Here is a 15,846-nt window from a genome sequence, read left to right as displayed (position 1 = left end):
GAGGAGGGGGAAGCGGCAGCTACGACGGCAGAGCCTTCTCCGGGCATCTCCTGCGCGCCCAGCAAGTGCCCCCTCCGGCTCCCGCAACTGCCTCCCTTCCCCGCCCTCTGGCAACTTCGGGAAAACTGTTGCACGGCAGACCGAAGAGGGAGGGAGGGAAGGAGGAGCCGCCAGCGACGGAGGAGGAGACCGAGACGTGCCCGCCGAGTGTCCCCGGCGAGCGAGCGAGGCTCTGGCTGCTGCTGCTGTTGCCGCCGCCGCCTCCCTCCGTCTGGAGCTGCTCAGGCGGGGCGGAGCCCGCCTCTCCCCGACCGGCGGCGGCCTTGTGTCTGCCTGAGAGAGAGAGAGAGAGAGAGAGGGACCGCCCGGCCTCCTCCTGGCTCCTCCTGCCGGCGGCGGGGGGGAAGAGGCACAGCCGCCGCCGCCTCGCCCTGCTCGACCGGGCTGCACGTGACGAGCGCGCATCTGAGGACGTGCAGAGCGCGCGCGCCACGGAGAAGCAGCTCCTCGGGCTCCCCCGCCCGTCCTCTTCACGAACAGTTCAATGGAGGCCTCGCCACGACTGGAGCCGGGTGCTTCAGTGGCAACACACACACACACGGGCGTGGAAGATGCCTCCCCATGCAAGACCCAGGCACGCCCCAACTCAGGTGAGGCGGCGCCTCCCGGGGCTCCCCCTTGACACTGGCCCCCGAAGAGCCGCGGGACCGGAGCTGGCCAAGGAGCCCGCCTTCGCGACACCTGGCCAGGGGGAGGGGGCTGCTGTGAGGCCCGGGGTCCCGAGCGCCTCTCCTCTCCTGCCCGGAGCACCTCAGAGACGAGGAGCCACGTCTCCTCTCCCCACATCCCGCGTGTGGCTTCCCGCGCCGGGGTGGTTTGCTTCCCGCGAAGCGTTTGGGACTGAGGAGCGCGGCTCAGCCCCGGACTGCGACCTGGCGACCTCGGGGCGCTGTTAAAACTACAGTTCCCATCCCGCTGTGCTGGCCCGCGCTGATGGGATCTGGAGCCGTCAGCAAAGCGGCACTGCAGAGCCGCCTTCGAAATGCTCAACCCATCCAAGCCACGCCCCCCCCAAACCAGACACCACAAGCCAGCTGGATCGTTCCGTGTGGAAATTCATTTGGTGGCAATTCATTTGCTAAGTTGGTGCAGTGGATGGATTCATACATCGGAGGAACATAGGAAGCTGCCTTTTACTGCCTCAGGCCATTGACTGGCAGCAGGAGTTCTCCACAGGCTGGCGTTTAAGGTATGGCCCCAAATGCTGCTCTTCTGCCACAGAATATACCCAGCTGTAACTCAGCTCTGCATCTCCTTCAACATAACTGTGAAAGAAAGAGGCAAGTGTGGCATTAAGAAGCAAGGGGTTGAGCCTGGAGCAGCAGCCTGTGTGGTGTGGAAGATGCAGCCCTTCTTCAGAAACAGACAAAAACTCTCTCACACCAGTAAAGTTTCCTCCCTGAATACATTTGGGCTTCAGAAAGTCTGGCTCAAGAGCACTTTAAGTAAGTAGGTTCCCTCTATTTTTATTTTTTATTTGCCAGGAAAGATGTTTTGCAAAGCCGCCGTAGCACTATTTTTAGCGAGCATAAAAGCAGGCAACTCCCTGAGGTTCTATTTATTGTAGATTTTGGCCTCTGAATATCAACTTTAAAAATACCAGATGGGTTGTAGGAAGCCCTCTCTGCTTTCTGTCCCTTGGGTATTAAGTCTTTTAGGAGGGGGGGTATTTATTTTCAGGTGCCTGTTATGTAGCAAGAACTGCAACTGCATCAACTGGCAAGCCAAAGTGTTGTCACAGGAAACATAGGCATGAATATTCCTGCTTGCTCTTGGACCAAACACACCCATTCCAGTTACCTCAAAGGGGATCCTGTCGCCATCTAGTGACGGCTTCCTGACACATAAACGGTGAGGTCCAAGGTCAATTTCACAGAAGCCAGTTTGGGCTCTCTCCACATTGCCCCAGCATCTGGATTGGCAACTTGGGGTGGTAAAAACAGGGTGAGATGGTGCTACCTCAGGACCAAAATGCTAGGCAGTGGAAGCCCTCAAGGTGGCTTTGTGACTCAACCAGGAACTCCCTTCCAGAATCACCGACCTGGTTCTCTGGGTACTACCCACTGGACTGTTGCCTCTTGGCTGCTGGCAACTGAAAAGCCCATATGGTTTGGATCTCATTGGTGATTTTTTCTTATCGTCCATTTGAAGCTCAGATGCTGGTACACAGCTCCAGATCCTGGCCCCATAGAAGACAGAAGTTCCACATAGGAGAGTTGCCCTGTGATCATTCTAGCTGCCCTTTTCCAACTCTCTACAATATCCTTTTTGAGGTAAGGTGACCACAACTGTATTCAGCATTCCAAACACTATCACACCATAGTTTTGAATACAGTGGTATCTTGGTTTACGAACAGAATGCATTCTGAGAGTCTGAACCATTCAAAAACCAAAGCGTGGCTTCCGATTGGCTGCAGTAGCGTCCTGCAGCCAACCAGAAGCCACGTTGGACATTCAGCTTCCAAAAATCATCCAAAAATTGGAACACTCATTTCCAGGTTTGAGTGTTCAGGAGTGCTGTTTGTTCAGGAGCCAAGGAGTTCGGCTTCCAAGGTACGACTGTAATGGCGTTGAGATATTGACAGTTTTACTTCCCTTTCCATTCCTAATGATGCCTAGTAAGGAATCTGCCTCTTTTTAAAAAAACAAAAACAAAAAACAGTTGCTCCATATGGGGTTGACATTTTCATTGAGCTAGCTGCTACAAACCCAAAGTCTTCTCCTTGGCCAGGTCAGACCCCATGAGAATATATGTGAAATGAGATTTTTGTGCCCCAACATGCATCACTTTAACTTGTTTATACTGAATTGCATTTGCCATTTTACTGCCCATTCCCTGGGTTTAGAGAGGCCCTTTTTGTTTAACGACCCTGAACAATTTGGTATTGTTGGCCACCTTCACTGCTCAACCCTAACTAGATAGTTTGCGGTGGCTTTAAAAGAGGACGAGACAAATTCATGGAGGAAAGTCTCACACTGGGTGTAAGGTGCTTCCAGAAACAAAACACTCTCAAGGGAACTGAATGATAGTAATAAACTTTTATTTTGCAAAGCAATATCCACATCTTACAAACACAAAAAATTAACCTAGGAGAGAAATGTCATTAACAAATCAGTTACTGACCACCAAGCCCAAAGGTAAGTCAAATGCCACCTTAACTCTACAACATCTCCTGCAGAGGAAGCTGTAGGTAGGTGGGGGGAGAATAGGGAAATTACAAACCTTCATATCATGCCAGAGAAGCAAATTGGAATGGCAGGTTTCTAACGAGGAAACAAACAGAATCAAAACTGATTCAAGTAATAGTGAAAATGAAAAAGAAAAGAGGCAAGATCAATATGATCCGAACAGCCACTGTCACATTCCACTTGTACCCTCCTGCCTGGAAGTGTCTGACTTCTACATGCCCACCACCAGCCCTTCCTCCTCCTCCTTGCAGATCAGCTCTGAACCACTAACTACAATGGTCTAGAACGGACCATAAAAGCAAAAGTTAAGAGAAACAACATTCTTCTTCTGAAGCCCACCATCTATTTTCCATTTAAAACTTCTGTTTGGTTGGGATTTTAATTTGAAGATGCATTTTTATTTTTTTGAATCCACTACCAGACTCCTTGCCCAATCCTAGACCCCGAAGGTCTCTGGAGATCATCCCCATATCTTGGAGACGTGACAAGACACCAAGCAAGCAAATAAACAGACGAAGGAACTCTTCCCAACGAAAACAAAGCCATACATCGCGTCCTTCTGTGCAAACGCTAAAAAGCCATTCTCAAAACTATCGTGGGGGAAGAAACAGGGTTGCTTTGATATGGAAAGATGCCGCGGCTGCCACGTGAGAGGGAAGCTGAAGGGGGGGCCGTTAAGGCAACCAGCAATGTCTTCAGAGCAGGGGGAGGGTGCGATGTCCTAGAACTCTCTACGTTCTTAAAGAGTGAAACTGGAAGTGCAAACTAGGAATCCACTCCAACGAGTGAGTCCGGAGTTGTACCCGCCTGGACAGCATCCCTTCGCAGCACAAACTGGCCTTCAGCATCTCTCCCCGCAGACAAAATGCATGGCAAACACCAGGCCTGGACCCAGGGGGCAGCTTGCCCCAATGCTGGCTGCCACTTCCTTTCACCATCGGGGACCCCCCCCAAACAAACCCCAGCAGAAGTTCCCAGTCTGAAGAGCAAGAGCTGACCTACACATGAAGATAATAAAACTGCATCATTCCAGACAAGGCGCTCAGATACCTTCCCACATTAAGAAGATAAAAAATACCTGCACCTAAAAAAGCAAGCATGTCAGAGAGGCAGCCAGCCTTGAATCTTGCCTCAAAATTCTAGTTTTCTACAGACTGGAAGGTGGTGACACAGGTTCAGCAAACTAATCTTTCTCTCATACACCCTGACCATACTGTCTGGAATGGTGCAATCCCAGGAATTCTGTAGCATGTCACTTATCTGCATTAAAGGGGGTGCACTGCAGCAGCAGCAGAAGCCTGATTTGAGGTCCAGCATGGCACCAATGGAGGTTCTGCCTGTGTTGGCTTAAAAAATTAGCAACACTTAAACAAACAAACCCAGAGTGCAAAGTGGAAGATGCTTCTCTTGCTTTCCTTAAACTAAAATTACAAGTACGCCATCTTTCCTAACTACAGCCAGTATTAAAATATGAATATGCCAGGTGGGGTTTTTTTTGTCTTGTTTTTAAAGAATTCTAGAAATGTTGGTATCTTTCTGCAAGCAGGGAAGAATTGGGAAGAAAGAGGAACAAACACATTGACTCAGTGGCTTTAGAGCTGCAGTACAGTAGCAGAGAGGTGTGCCCTGCCTCAAACACACTGGACAGACCATGGGGGAAAATAAGGTGCTTTTTCTGAGACACTTGCAAAAGGCATCCGGACTGTCCCACTGCAGCAAGACAGACACACACAGAAATGTCTCTGGCTCCTTCACAAAACAGCCTGCCACGAACAGGCAAAGAGGCTCCCCACAGCCCAGGGCTGTATCGGCTTAACTTATTCCAAGTAGACTCCGCCTCCTATAAATAACCGTTACAGGCACTTAAAACGTCTTTGGTTGGAATAACCCAACGTCAGAAGATAATTAATTCATAACGAACCAGGGTCTAGTTCTGGGTTCGGCAGGCAATGGTTGCAGCAGACACTGTCACTTTTGGAGAAAGGAGGCAGGGGGTCACGCTTCTGAGAAAGCAACCTGGAGGAGGAGAAGTCAAGAAAGAAAGGGGGGGGGTTGGAAGCTGGTACAGTGTCAGGGCAGAACTAGGAAGTGGGGCCTGGGTGGGAATTAGAAACTGCACACAAGTCCAACTTGCATTGAGCTCTTCACTGAGCTCCACCCAGGAAAGTGAGCAGGATGGTGCAGCAGGGGCTGGTCACACTTTGCTCCTGCCTCTACAAACCTGCTTGGTTTCTGTACTGGCTGTGGAGGAAAAGAAGCCCCTTTCTTTCCTTCCTTCCCTGAGTGTGGGGGCTGGGCGAAGTCATAGCAATCCAGCCCACTGCGTTTCGGTGCTGGACATGCAGGGTGCAAAGGCCAGCAAAGACAGCAAGCGGGCTGATAGTCGAGAGACAAGTCATTCTCCTCCTCTGCTGGGCTTTCACACAGGATTTGCAGGAGTTAAAAATCCTCTTCCTGAAGGCTACACATCAGTACCAAGTGGGCAGAAAGAGAGGAGCGCTCTTGGCTTCCACTCTGCCAGCCCACAGCCTGCTTTGTACTCTGAAGGCAAAGGAGGGATGGAGCACTCTGCCTATCCTCCTCCACCAGAACCTTCTATGAAGGAGGAGGTGGAGGTGGCTGGTAGAACATTATGTACACTAATACTCTTGGGGCTAATTTACCAGGCTGGCATGAGTAACGTGGAGTGGCTGGGGCAGAGGGAGCAGCCTGTCAGGCCAGGAGTCTACCCAGCTCAGTGCTGTCTCTTAAGCAGATGGGCTCTCCAGGGTTTCAGGCAAGGTTCTGTCTCGCAGCCCATGTCACAAAGGAGACCGTCTCGGAGACTCCCTCCCCGTCTGAGCCATTGACCAGAAGAGCAGCCGCACATGCCTGCCTGACTCTGGGGCGGCTGCACACAAGCCGCCCAGTCAATTGAGGCAACGAGATCCCATTACGTGGGCACTCAAGGGCTCCTTGCCCACCTACCTTTTCAGGACAGAACTCTGAGTTGCTTTGCCGCAGTTTGCTGGGTCTGCCTTTGATGACTGCATAGCAGAACATAGTGATGACCATCACAAAGAGGAAGTAGCTAGTGTGCATTAAATGCAGGTTGATGAGGGAGCGGTCGTCCTGCACAAAGGGAAGAAGAGGGGGAGGGCTGAGATTTTTCTGAGGCTGCAGGAACTCTACATGCAGTTTCCACCAAGGATAGGGGCAGGGAGGGAAGCATCCCCGAGGCTGTGTTTTGTACACAGTGGATCCCACCCCAGCTCCCCGCCACATGTACAGTTGCAGAATCTGAGCACATTGATCCATTCACTGTAACCGCATCACTTACATCCGGGACAATAACCGTCAGTTTGGGATTCAACGCATGGTAGACTTTGCCAACAGCTCCTTTGTAACACCAGAAAGGGTTGTAGTCTTGGGCATATTTGGTGTTTGAATCCCTCGCAGTGGTGAAGATCTTGTACCAGAAGGTTGCGTTGATGTATGTCTCTGGCACACAGTGCGGCGGCTGGCTGAGGAGCGAAGAGACACGGGTGAGCTGGGTTGGTCAAAGCACAGCACAAAGCTGGCCTGAGACGCAACTCTGCCACACTAAGGTAGCTAAGCATTCCACACCCCTCTAAGACCTTGATGGATTGATTCCCCATGCTGCCCGTTCTCAAGCCCCTCTCTTTGAGCTCCTGCCCCACTTTGTAAACTGGCTCTGCCTCCACCCCACCCCAACTCCGGCACCAGCAACCCATTTACCATGCAAGGGTGTGGGGCAGCCCTTCCATGCAGCTGTGCGCGCCCAAAGGCACTCAATCAACCATGGGCAAATTGAAGAGAAAAATATTCTGTGGGTTGTTTAGCAAGATTGCTCCCCTCAGCTCAAGTCCCACTCATTCATTTTTGGGAAGGGGGCCCAATCTGTATGTGGATAAACTACAGCCTCTGCTTGCTGCTTCTCGAAATATATGTATCAAAAAGCTAATTAAAAGTTTTTAAAATATGAAGAAGCATATGAATAACCCTCAAGGAAAGCCACCTCTTGAACTGTCTCAGGGTCTCAGAGGCAAACCCGAAGGAATTAAGCAGCAGCTTACACTGTGACAGGGAAGACCCCAGCGGCAGCCGTGACGGTCATGCAGGTTGTGAAGACAGCCTGGTCACAGTGGCCGTGCAAGACGCAGTCATCCGAATTCCAGGCAGCCGGCAGCGTGAAGGTGATGTTGATCTCCTCATGTGCTTCTCTGCCTTTGGGGGGAGGGGGGATGAGAAAAGAAAAACATTGAATTGGGTTCAAAGTAGAAGCAGGTTATGCTCAATAAGCAATAATCAAGGGGAAAGCTGCAGCTGCAAAGAACTGCAAAGAAGCTTTGCTCCGGCCAGCTCAGGGTTCATTTGAAGCAGAGCGCAATACTCAAGAGCAGACCCACTGAAATTAGTCATGTCTAAGCTGAAGTACACATAACTGAAATAACTGCAAATACTTCCCCCTTCCCTCCCAGCTTAATTCTCCAACATTTCCCTGTGTCTGTTTTTGGAATGCATGCCCCACCCCCCACCCTGGGCATTCCCTTGTAAAGTGCCACAGACACACATGGTGCTGTATTAGCAGAGGGGCATGTGGACTATGTTTCTGCTCCTTTGGCAATCTCCCACAGGGCTCAGCATGAATCCAGCTGTGAGTCCTGTTATATGTTGTACCTGAGAGTCCAATTTGGTGTCCGAAAATGGTGGAGCTCAAGTGCGTGACATTCCGTGAGAAGCCCCCAAAGGGCTTAAGGGGGTCCAGTGTCAGGGTGATGGCAACCGAGGTGTTGATTGGACCAGAATCCTCGAGCGTCTGTGGCGACGGTGTGGAAGGACGGGCCTGACTGCTGGTCATGGCACTTTCTGGGGTCGTGGTGTCATTTATGAGGTGCTTTAGCGTTTCATTCTCCGAAATGCAGAAGTCGAGGTCGTTGAACCGCAGAAGGAAAGTATTCCAGTCCTTAAAGACAAACGGGTCTTGAGTGCCCCTCCGGCTCTCACCCTCACATCAGCGCCAAACACTCTTTGTTAAGACCAGCTCCAGGGAGCCAAACCCAACACAAAACTAACCTCTGAATGTGATCAAGTCAGTTAAATCACAGTGAAATCCTGCATTTCTGATTCAGCTGGTTAGGGAATCAAAAGGGGGCTCAAATTTCACAAGTATCCTATCATCTTTTATGAGGCAGAATGTCCCAGAAGAAAACAGAAGAGATCTAACCTCCCTCCCACAATTCTACAGCAGACAGACATGCAATGAAACAACAACTGTCACGTTTGTGGGCCTTCCCCATTCTTATCATTTCAAACCTCAATGGTCAATGCCCATTTGTGGTCCCAGGAGGGTGGCTGCAGAACGGAAGCACCTGAATTGTCTTCTCAAAATGAAATCTGCCTTAAGCCTTTGGACCCCTCACTCCTCTGACCCAGGCAGCCCAGAGTCTTTGGGCAGAGACAAGCCATCTTTTGGCTCCATCCCCCCAGAAACCAAGCTCCTGTCTCATAAGGCAGTAAATTCATTCCTGTCCATGTGGTGGTATTTCTCTCCGGCCCAAAAGGCCAAACCTCCGGAGCACATCCACCCTTGGGGTGTGAAAATTCAGACAATGCTTTGTGATCTACCTCTGTCATTTCAGGCGACTTGATCTCCTTGATTTTGAAGAAATAGCCCAGAGTCAGGAAGGCGATGGCCATGGCACTGACACTGATCATGAACACCACCAGGGGTGGGCGGCTGCTGATGTAGACCTTGAGGTTCTCCAGAGGGTTTATGTTGAACATTATTCTGGTCAGGCCTACCTGGAAAACAGGGAAACCGCAAACTGGAGAGAGGGCACCACACTCACTGCCAGGAACCCCAAAGGCCTGATTACTCTGAATGGCCCAGAACTCGTCCCGCGGATTAATCCAATGATAACAAAGCACACAATTGCAAATGCTTCAGGATAAACGGAGAAGCAGTGAGACTCTGCCAGAGCAAAGGCTTTTTGTCAGTACCTTGTCTGCAAGGGACGCAAACAGAAGGAGAAGTAGCACCCCGTGACCCCCTCGCATTCACCCCATTTCATTTATGCAGATAGAGGGATAGGTTATTCTTCCCCACCATGAAGCTGCAATTATTCTGGAAGGTCCTTGGGGAGAAGAATTCCAAGAGGCTTCTGCCTGTTCTTTTTGATCACACCCCCTGCGCGCACACACACACACACACACACACAGCCTCAAGAAAGGCGCTGGATGGCTTGCTAGTTCCCCAAGCCATCACGAAATTCAAATTCAGGGGCTCTAGTTTCAAGAGCAAAAGTCCCATTTCAAGAACACAGGATGGGCAACCTGTTTTGTTTTATTTCCACCTCTGCTGAGAAACACTGGATTGTATTATTTTGTGGCATCCGGATACCACCATGTCTTCACCTCGAACCCACCACCCCCAGGCCCAAGCACTGGCTGGCTCATGCACTTCCTAGGCAAGTGAGGCCTTGGGCCTCCCTGCTTCCGCATTGCCTGAGTCAGGTGCTTTTGTTCTCCAGGTGGCCCTGCGAGCTCAGCCCCCTCACCTCTGCCTCATGCCCTTCTCTTGCACTTGGGTGTGGCCAGAGAGAGACACTCAGCAGCCTCCCAGGGTCTTGTTACCAGGTCAGCAGTTCATGGTGACTGATGAGAAGGCCTAGGAGAGACGTCAAGGAGCCCCTTGTTTGCAAGAGTGGGAATCAAAACAAGCAGAACCAGAAGAAAGCCATCTTATTAACTGTCATTATTTGCTTCACAAATGCCAGGTCTCCTAAAACTTGGATTTGAATTCTGTTTCCTCATAAACAAGTCTTTCCCCTGTATCAAGACTGACATTCAGGAAGTTTGTTTTTAAAAAAACAAAAACCAAAAACCAAAAGCAGACAGCAGAAAGAAGTTGTCCCTCCATGCCGTCAGAGCTGGGACTCTGGTGTAGGAGCTGCAGTTACCTATACTTCATCAAAATTAAAGGTAATTTCAGGGAAGTTTTCCATAGCTAATGAATAGCAATATGGTCCAAGGTGACAGCTCCCTACCCCAGCAAGCTATTTGCAGCTCAAGCCTAAATTAAAAAGGGGGGAGCCCCCCAAGTGAACCAGCAACCCAACCAGAGAGAGAAATGGTGTTTATGTTCTGTAGACCATTCAAAGGCAGGAGGCAAACACCACTTTGAAAAATCTTTGTGCTCTCAGAGCAACACGTAACCTCACCAATGATATATGCATGTAAATGAGCAACACGCATTTGTGAGTTTGTGGTGAGAAGTCTCTTCCTCTGCTGCTTTTCCTCTTCACACACACACACTGGATAGTCCCTGGTTAAAATGCAGAGCCACTTGCCCAGGTGTACCAATTTAACTTGCAGGGAACACTTTGTGTCCTTCGGTTGAAAAATGAGAGAAAAACACCACCACCCCACACTGTCAAACATTACCCAAAGGTAAACAGCACAGGATGAAGATCCAAGCCTTGTAGAACAGGAAAGATCAGTTCAAGAGCCCGGCTGTCTCTGAAGCACGGAAGCAAACTTGGCGGGGTCTGCTGCCACTTGGAATACATCCAGGCGTTTAAGGTGATGCCCAGACAGATGTTTCCTCCATCAGTGGGGGATTCTTAACTTGTTTTAGAAAAAAATTATCCAACTTTCCTGCAAAAGTTGAAGGTGGCTCACAAAGGAGGAATAGTCGTACCTCAGAAGTCCAATGGAATCTGTTCCAGAAGTCCGTTCAACTTCCAAAACCAAATTGCGGCTTCTCATTGGCTGCGGAAGCCCCGTCGGACGTTCAGGTTCCAAAATAATGTTTGCAAACCGGAACCATCAGTTCTGGGTTTGCGGTATTTGGGAGCCAAAACGTCCGAGTTCCAGGGCATTCAACAACCAAGGTATGACTGTACATAAATGCAATTAAAAATCCCTAAAGGTAGCAGCTGACAAAGACATTAAGAGCAGCAGATGAAGAGCTACTAAAGGCCGGGTGGCTTTCTGGGAAAGGGATGTATTTGCACAGTGGCCGAAAACCATCATGGGGGAAGGTGGACCTCCCTGGGCAGGTGGGAGCACCAGAGCTCAACCATGGCTGCCACAGGCCCTTTTCCTTTTTAAAAAAATATGCTTTATTGTTCATACTTGCATCTGTACATCAAATACATATCTTCCCTATTTTACGTAAGTCAGTTTTGTCAAAACGAAAATCCAAAGAAAGAATATAAGTCCTCCTACAATATATTTAGTACATAAGTTTGACTTCCCATCCTTTCCCAATTTTTCCACGCTAATAAACCTATTGCCTCATGAAATAATAATTTTCATACATATATAAATCTGTTTTCTCCCTTTGAACCTATATTACTTGCAGAGATTACTCACAGGCCCTTTCCCTGGCAAAACAGGAGCAGGCCAGTGTTGATCATCTCAATACTTGGAGAGTTCTCTGTCAGCCTCCTCAGAACTCTGTCCTCCTGGGCCTGACTCTGGCAACAGATTCAGCTGACCGAGCATTTGCTTCCCAAGCAAGAAGGCTGAGGTCAGGGCAAGCAGGTTGCAGAGAGACTGTGCAAGGGGAGCACTTACCTTGCCCTTATTAGGCTTCCTGCTCTCTCCCTTCAATTGCTTACCACCTGTGTCTTATGTCAGAAGCACTTCAACAAGTCCACCTGAGGACTGGAAGGCACCTGCCTTGCCCACCAGCCTTCCTCGAGGGAATACGCTGTGAATGCCAGAGAGGTTCTGCCACTGTTCCCGAGCTCCCAGACATTCTGTCAGTCACAGGCACCGTGCATGGAGTCCCTGCAGGGCACCGGACTCAGCTGCAAGTTGCCAATTCCTTCCCCCTCCCTGCTTTTGAGATTGGCAACAGGCATTGCACAGGAGCAGTCTCTGCTCCCGCTGCTGACCCAAATCCCAACAGCAACTGTGGGGAGCAAGGAAAGCAGTGCAAAAAGGGTGGCCGGCGTCCTCTCACAATACCTGCAACTGCTTCACCCACCCTGCTTTCCTTGGGCAAAAAGCAAGCATGACGGCAGAAGAAGGGAGACAGAAGCCCCCCCCCCAAGTTCCGTCCACCTGGGACAGGAATAGCCACCTGCGGACGGAGCCTCTCTGCTACTGCTGGTCCCCCAGGTGCGGTTGCCTTCCAGCCCCAAGAGCAAGGATAAGAAGGATGGGGGCTGGAGACCAGCAGCATCCGGAGGGGCGCCGGCCGCCGGCCACAGGTGCTCCCCTCACCTGGGATGGAGATGCTCCTGCTTCTAGCCTCTAGTGAAGTAGCAGAAGCCGAAGCCTGCCCTGTCCTAGCCCCTCCCCTTCCGCGCGAAGGCACACTGAGCAAAGGCAGAGAGGCTCCAGGGCGGCGGCGGCGGCGGCCGGACCCAAAGGGCTGCTCCTCCCCTCCTGTTGCCGGAAGTTTCCCTCCTCCTGACCAGAAGCTACCGTCAAGCAGGGAGGGAGGGGGGAGGCCCAAATCCGAGGAGGGGGAAGGGGCATGGAGGGGAGATCATGGGCGCCCCCCGAAGGTGTGCTGGCTGGGGGGGGGGGAAGACACTCCCTCATTCCCTCCTTTTAGGGCCCCCCCCGGTTCCCCGCCCGCCTGAAGGCAGCGGCAGCGTCCCCCTTCCTCGGGACCTGGGGGGGGCTTATCCCCCACCCCGCCCAAGGAGACGCACTAGCCGCGGTGGGGGGGCACTCTGCACATGCGCAGGGGCCCGCCCAGAGCTTACCGGCGGCAGGCTCAGCGCCGGGGCTGCAGCATCTTCCTCTTCCTCCTCCCTCCGGCTGCTTCCCGGCCGCGGCCGCCGCGCGAAGACCCTCCTCGGCTGCCCCGCCCGGGAGGAGAAGCAGCGCGACGGCGGCGCAGCGGGGACAGACTTCCTCCGCCGCCCGCGAACGGGAAGATCCGGGTGACGTCAGCGCAGCGTCGGCCAAGCCCCGCCCTTCCCGAGTGCAAACGGAGTTCCGAAGCGCCTGCTAAGAATGCGCGGAGGGCCGGAGGGAAGCAGAGAAGGGAAAGGAGCCGGCTGGGGCTCTGGGCAAGGGGGGACCCCGCTGCGCTCTGCAAAGATTGAGCCGGGGGGGGGGCAGTCGCATAAAAGACCTCTTCCACAGCAAGGGCGGCTCTTGCCTCGTGGCTCCACCTGGTCAGACTCAGGTCAGGTAACCCGTCACTGGCTTAGAAGTGCGTTGCACTTAAAAGACAAGATGCGCCCAAGAACTCGCGGGGGGGGGGGGAGGTGGTGATGGATGAGCTCCCTCGGTTTCTTTCTCTGCCTCGCCCCCCTCCCCCCAGCTCCGGGAGGGATGGGGCCCCCCTCCCCGGTCATCTCACTTCAACTCCCATCATCAGTGAGCATACATGACCCATGATCAGCCACGATGGGGCTTGCACTCGAGGGTCTGCAGGTTCCTCACGCCTGGAATATTTCTATGCACTACTTCCAACTGAGAGGTGCTGGCTCAAGCCCTCCTGCACACACTACACCCATCCTTCCCTCGGAAGCAGCATCTTCATCACCACTCATGTGCAACTCGGACCACAGCACAACGGAACAAGGCAGCCCCCAACAGCCTACTGCTAAATCAAGCCTTTGCAGCCTTTCCCCCCCCCCAGCTCCCCGAAGTCAAAGTGGCCTCCAGAGGTCCCTGATGCTGGAACTCTGCCATAGTAGGGCCGAGGGGATGCTTGAGAAGTTGATGGGCTCCATATGAGGGAAAGGCAGCCTAGAAATGTAATCATTGCATAAAAATTTCCCACTGGTTCCTCCCTCCTCAGCCCCAATCCACAGCAGGTTTCTTTCCCCTCCATAACAACAGAGCTAATGGACATCCAAAGAAGGTGAAAGTTGAAAGCCCCCGGACAGATAAAAGGACATTTTCACACAGTAAAATTATGGAACTCCCTCCCACAGGAGGTAGTAGTGGCCACTAATCTAAATGGCTTTAAAATAAGATTGGATAAATTCATGGAGCATGTCCACTAGCCATGATGACTATGCTCTGCCTCCACTCTTCTTGAATACCAATTGCTGGAAACGACAGGAGGCAGGCCTCTTGTGCTCAGGTCCCACTAGTGCAGGGGTCAGCAAACCTTTTCAGCAGGGAGCAGTCCACTGTCCCTCAGACCTTGTGGGGGGCCGGTCTATTTTTTTTTGGGGGGGAATGAATTCCTATGCCCCACAAATAACCCAGAGATGCATTTTAAATAAAAGCACACATTCTACTCATGTAAAAACACACTGATTCCCGGACTGTCCACGGGCTGGATTTAGAAAGTGATTGGGGCCTGAGTTTGCCTACCCATGCACTAGTGTGTTTCCCATTAAGGGCATCTGGTTGGCCACTGTGAGAACAGGAAGCTAGACTAGATGGTGCGCTGGCCTGATCCGGCAGGCTCTTTTGATGTTCTTGTGTTTGTATGAAAGAAGCCCTGCTGGCTGGAAGGGGATTCTCTTCTGAGTGAAGACACCAACAACTGCAGCCCTGCCAGGCTGAAGACCACCAGCAAGCAAGAACTCCAGATGCCACACAGCTGCTCTGCCAGCAACATTCCAAAGTAGGAATACAAGGAATGTATACATTAGATGCTTCCCTCCAAAGGAATGAAGCCCACTTCTATCTGAAAACCACCAAGCAACTACTGCCTGTGGTCTGTTCATCTAGCCTCACAGCTTGCTCCATCTTGAAGGCTGGGAAAGAGCACCCAATGAAATTTGCACCTGAAACATGCAAGTGAAACAGCAAATCCGAGCTACAAGCTTCACTCCTGCCACCAACATCCAACCTGTGCAAAGAAGCAGCATTCTAGTATTTCTGCTCCCTTGAAAAGGTTGAGCTATTTGTTCCAAGGCCTGCCACAACTTCCTGCTGCCCAGTCAACTCTTGTGCCTATGAAGCCATCCACTTGTTCACTCTGCTTGAGCTGCCACAGAGTTCTTCTGCAGAATACATGGCAGTCAGAACTAAGGCTCCAGGCTCCACAGACAGTGAAAATGCTGAGATCTGCCAAGTCCAGGGTAGGAACTTTACTTGCAACATGAATCTTTGATAAAGTATTAATTGTATTGATAGGTAGCTACATATCAGGCTTTAGAGGGGGGACACACACACTTGAACAGTCTTTTACAATGATAAAACACTGCATTTACTTACTTTTGTCAGGTATGATCTTGAGAAGCCATATTTAAACACATGAGGTTCAGTTAAATTTTTTTAAAAGGAAGCTTTAGAGACCAAATGCTGTTAAGTTTATCCTCCCTGCTTCCTAGGCTCCAGGCTGCTCTTCTCTGAAATAAAAGCTCACAGCTCATGATCCCTCAATTTCCCAAAGCCCAAAACGTTTGTCTATGGATAAAAGTGGGAAGGGGGAGGGCTCCCACTTTGCCAAGGGGAAGAGGCAGAAAACCCAAAGATGGAAGACTCGTGGAAAACTTCAGGAGGGCAAGGCAGTAACTTTTTCTGCTACAGGCAAAAAATATTCTGGGTGCTTCACAACTTCCTGCAGAAGAAAGGGGAAGGGTGTTGGAGGGAGAGCCACACAGAGAAGAGCTTCCCGAGGAAGAAGGAAGAAACCACCTTTGGCATTGGGAGACATCT

General features: G+C 51.3%; 1 protein-coding gene across 4 annotated transcripts; it reads right to left on the bottom strand.

Moving 5' to 3' along the window:
- Positions 1-3,084: 3,084 nt before the first annotated feature.
- Positions 3,085-13,153, bottom strand: TMEM248 (transmembrane protein 248). 4 transcript variants are annotated; one of them, XM_053366716.1, is made up of 8 exons: positions 12,978-13,149; positions 9,810-9,919; positions 8,878-9,054; positions 7,930-8,215; positions 7,326-7,476; positions 6,569-6,752; positions 6,217-6,360; positions 3,085-5,265 (listed from the first exon to the last, which is right to left on the bottom strand). In XM_053366716.1, exons 3-8 carry the CDS (start codon positions 9,034-9,036, stop codon positions 5,245-5,247), a joined length of 945 nt encoding a protein of 314 aa, XP_053222691.1. In that variant the 5' UTR covers positions 9,037-9,054; positions 9,810-9,919; positions 12,978-13,149; the 3' UTR covers positions 3,085-5,244. The 4 variants fall into 4 exon arrangements, with proteins under 4 accessions (XP_053222691.1, XP_053222692.1, XP_053222690.1 ...); XM_053366717.1 differs by lacking the exon at positions 9,810-9,919 and having other exon boundaries at positions 8,878-9,050; XM_053366715.1 differs by lacking the exon at positions 9,810-9,919 and having other exon boundaries at positions 12,978-13,148.
- Between the last annotated feature and the right edge of the window lie 2,693 nt (positions 13,154-15,846).

This window comes from Podarcis raffonei, chromosome 15 (genome assembly GCF_027172205.1).
Source record: "Podarcis raffonei isolate rPodRaf1 chromosome 15, rPodRaf1.pri, whole genome shotgun sequence".
In the NCBI taxonomy this organism is placed as follows: Eukaryota; Metazoa; Chordata; class Lepidosauria; order Squamata; family Lacertidae; genus Podarcis; species Podarcis raffonei.
The sequence above is the reverse complement of the archived record's forward strand: the minus strand, read 5'-3'. Positions and strand labels throughout refer to the sequence as shown.

Bases quoted from the DNA above. Each gene is read 5' to 3' on its own strand.
- TMEM248 (XM_053366716.1), bottom strand. From the start codon at position 9,036: ATGTTCAACATAAACCCTCTGGAGAACCTCAAGGTCTACATCAGCAGC. The intron at 7,477-7,929 runs GTACAACATATA...CTCCCCCCAAAG, and splicing joins ACACCAAATTGGACTCTCAG to GCAGAGAAGCACATGAGGAG. The intron at 6,361-6,568 runs GTAAGTGATGCG...CCCTTTGTGCAG, and splicing joins TGACGGTTATTGTCCCGGAT to GACGACCGCTCCCTCATCAA.